We start from the raw sequence: 2,334 nt of genomic DNA, 5'->3' as shown, positions 1-2,334 counted from the left end.
GAAGAATGAAAAAGTGAGTTTTTAATGTTAAAACTGTGCATGATCCTCCATAGTAAATTTTCATGTATTATTATAATTTATATATTTTGTATTTATTGTAGCTTCAAGGTAAATGGTATGCAATGAAGTGTTTATTGGACACACCAATCAAGCCATCACTTAGAGCAATACAGTTTGTCTCTAACAATAACACAACAACAACAACAACAACAACTGGAGGAGGTGACAACAAGTGAAGGTAAGGGAGAGAGAATAATGGATCCTGAGGAGAGGGAGAGGATGAGATGGTCAAGAGGACATAATGTATTTATCTTCTTTTTGTTTTAGATTGTTCCTCCTTCAAGAAATGATTTGTGAAATGACTATTATGATTATAATGATATCTATTTAATATTTTTAATGTCAAAATTGTATTGTTTTATGATTTATAAACAAAAAATTAATGTTAAGTGACAAAAGTATAATGACAAGGGATTGTGTATTATAAGTGACAGGAGGATCATGTTATACCAAGTAGAAGAGTATTATTTTGTTAACATTTAGTACCTACAAGTGGAATTAAAGCTGATCCAATGTAAATGTTTTTTGGCTTACATTATTTCTTGGAACCAGTTTTTCTTCTGTGTGGTTTATTTCCAGTTGATCTTTTACCATATCCTTTATCTAAAGGAGAAGGAGGATCAAGTATTAGCACATCATCATCATCAGACAATAAACTGATGACTTCATTTGACGAGCTTTGGATAAATTTTTGTTTCTTATTTGTTAAAACAGATTCAGAGGATTCATCTTCACTGTGTCTTTTAACTCCCAATACACTACTAGTATTGTTTGAAGATTGTGATTCATCATCAATTACAGATAGTTCTGATAATTTTAACCTTTTATTTACTGACATTTCTCCTATTCAATTACTAAATGTTGCATTAATTGTGACATATACATGTACCTTGCATATCTTTTGGTTGTCTTCCTCCTGCAGTACCATGTACTCTCTTACTAGCATAAGATTTACTTTTAGTTTTTTTGTTGCCTAACAAAAATATTTACATAACCATAACACATAATTCATACCTTTTGGAATTGGTTTGCCTAATTCCTTACAGATATCAGCAATAATTTTTCTTAATCTCATGTCATCTCTTTGATACAACACATTACAAACAGTGGTGAGATATTCAGCAGCTTCAACTGTAGAATTAGATATTATATGCTTGTGAATATAGCTAGTGATCTTGTTAGCTTTGTCAAAGTCAGATACACCAAGAAGCGATGAAAGATCATTCTTTAAAGATGTGGGTAGTAAAAATTTAGTACAAAGATCAACAGCAACACGTGTAACATCTGATGAAATTGCATTAGTAATATCAGCTAAGTGGCTTTGAAAAATACTTTCTGGAAGAACTGCATGAGAATATTGTTTATTAATATAGACAAGAATGATAAAACTCACTTTCATTTTCTGTAGCTACATTACCAGATGGTTGGCTTTTGTTAGATTTTTGAGCTCCAGTATTCAGATCAACAACCTATGGCCAAATTATGTAAACAAACAATAAACTTCTTATTACCTTCTTGGACCAGTACAAATGTTTCTCACCAAGTTTCAATAAGTTACCATTAGTACACTTAGCTCCTTCTGAACAATGCTCTATTACAGCAGGATGAGGTACTCCAGTGCATGTACATGGTACTCCAAACATATGCTTTGACTTGTAAGTGTAATGGAGTGATTGTGTGACTGTGTCCAGTCCTTTGTGTAATGATGACAATATCTTATCACTAAGATCATTTAGTGAGGGACTCATTTGTTGCTGAACCCAAATTTCAAGATAAGTAGCACGACTGATTAAGGTAACAGTATCATAGTATTGACCAACTTGAAAGGTAATCCTGTTACGATATTGATCATTACCAGTTAACTTCCATTCCAATACTTGGTCTGTCTTCTGATCTAGAAGATACACTACTAGACAACAGAATACACCAACAGGAGTATACCCACACTCAAAACATATCAATAAAGGAGCTGGACTAACTGACCCATCTCTCTCCTCTCTTTCCACATCTGCTGGTTTTAAAGCACAAGGCATAAAGTAATAATTGACAGTTTTTTGACCAGCTTTATCTTTCATAGGACCAGCAACAATATAAAGATGCTTCAGTAGTGCTACTAGCCTCTTTGTATTAAGAGGATCACCTTTCTCTCGTAATGAAATTTTATCTAGTTGTGACTCTGAAAAGCGTCCATTTTTACGAAACTCTCTCTCAACAGCCGCACTGCCCAACTGTTTAAAAGTGAAGCATGTTGTGATGAGATTAGTGATACGGTCA

At 33.2% G+C, this 2,334-nt stretch overlaps 1 protein-coding gene across 1 annotated transcript; it reads right to left on the bottom strand.

The window, feature by feature from the left end:
* Nucleotides 1-327: 327 nt before the first annotated feature.
* On the bottom strand, nt 328-2,328 carry LOC105311977 (uncharacterized). The gene is made up of 6 exons (XM_019994089.1): nt 1,572-2,328; nt 1,454-1,529; nt 1,075-1,404; nt 950-1,033; nt 595-903; nt 328-546 (listed from the first exon to the last, which is right to left on the bottom strand). Exons 1-5 carry the CDS (start codon nt 2,133-2,135, stop codon nt 596-598), a joined length of 1,362 nt encoding a protein of 453 aa, XP_019849648.1. The 5' UTR covers nt 2,136-2,328; the 3' UTR covers nt 328-546; nt 595.
* Between the last annotated feature and the right edge of the window lie 6 nt (nt 2,329-2,334).

Source organism: Amphimedon queenslandica, unplaced genomic scaffold (genome assembly GCF_000090795.2).
Source record: "Amphimedon queenslandica unplaced genomic scaffold, v1.1 AMPQUscaffold_13482, whole genome shotgun sequence".
In the NCBI taxonomy this organism is placed as follows: domain Eukaryota; kingdom Metazoa; phylum Porifera; class Demospongiae; order Haplosclerida; family Niphatidae; genus Amphimedon; species Amphimedon queenslandica.
This window is presented reverse-complemented; position numbering and strand designations above follow the sequence as displayed.

What these genes read in the sequence shown, in the direction of transcription:
- LOC105311977 (XM_019994089.1), bottom strand. Translation starts at nt 2,135, where the DNA reads ATGAAAGATAAAGCTGGTCAAAAAACTGTCAATTATTACTTTATGCCT. An exon ending in TGTAGCTACAGAAAATGAAA is followed by an intron (nt 1,405 to 1,453) that starts GTGAGTTTTATC and finishes ATTCTCATGCAG; the next exon opens with TTCTTCCAGAAAGTATTTTT. An exon ending in AGGCAAACCAATTCCAAAAG is followed by an intron (nt 1,034 to 1,074) that starts GTATGAATTATG and finishes TATTTTTGTTAG; the next exon opens with GCAACAAAAAAACTAAAAGT.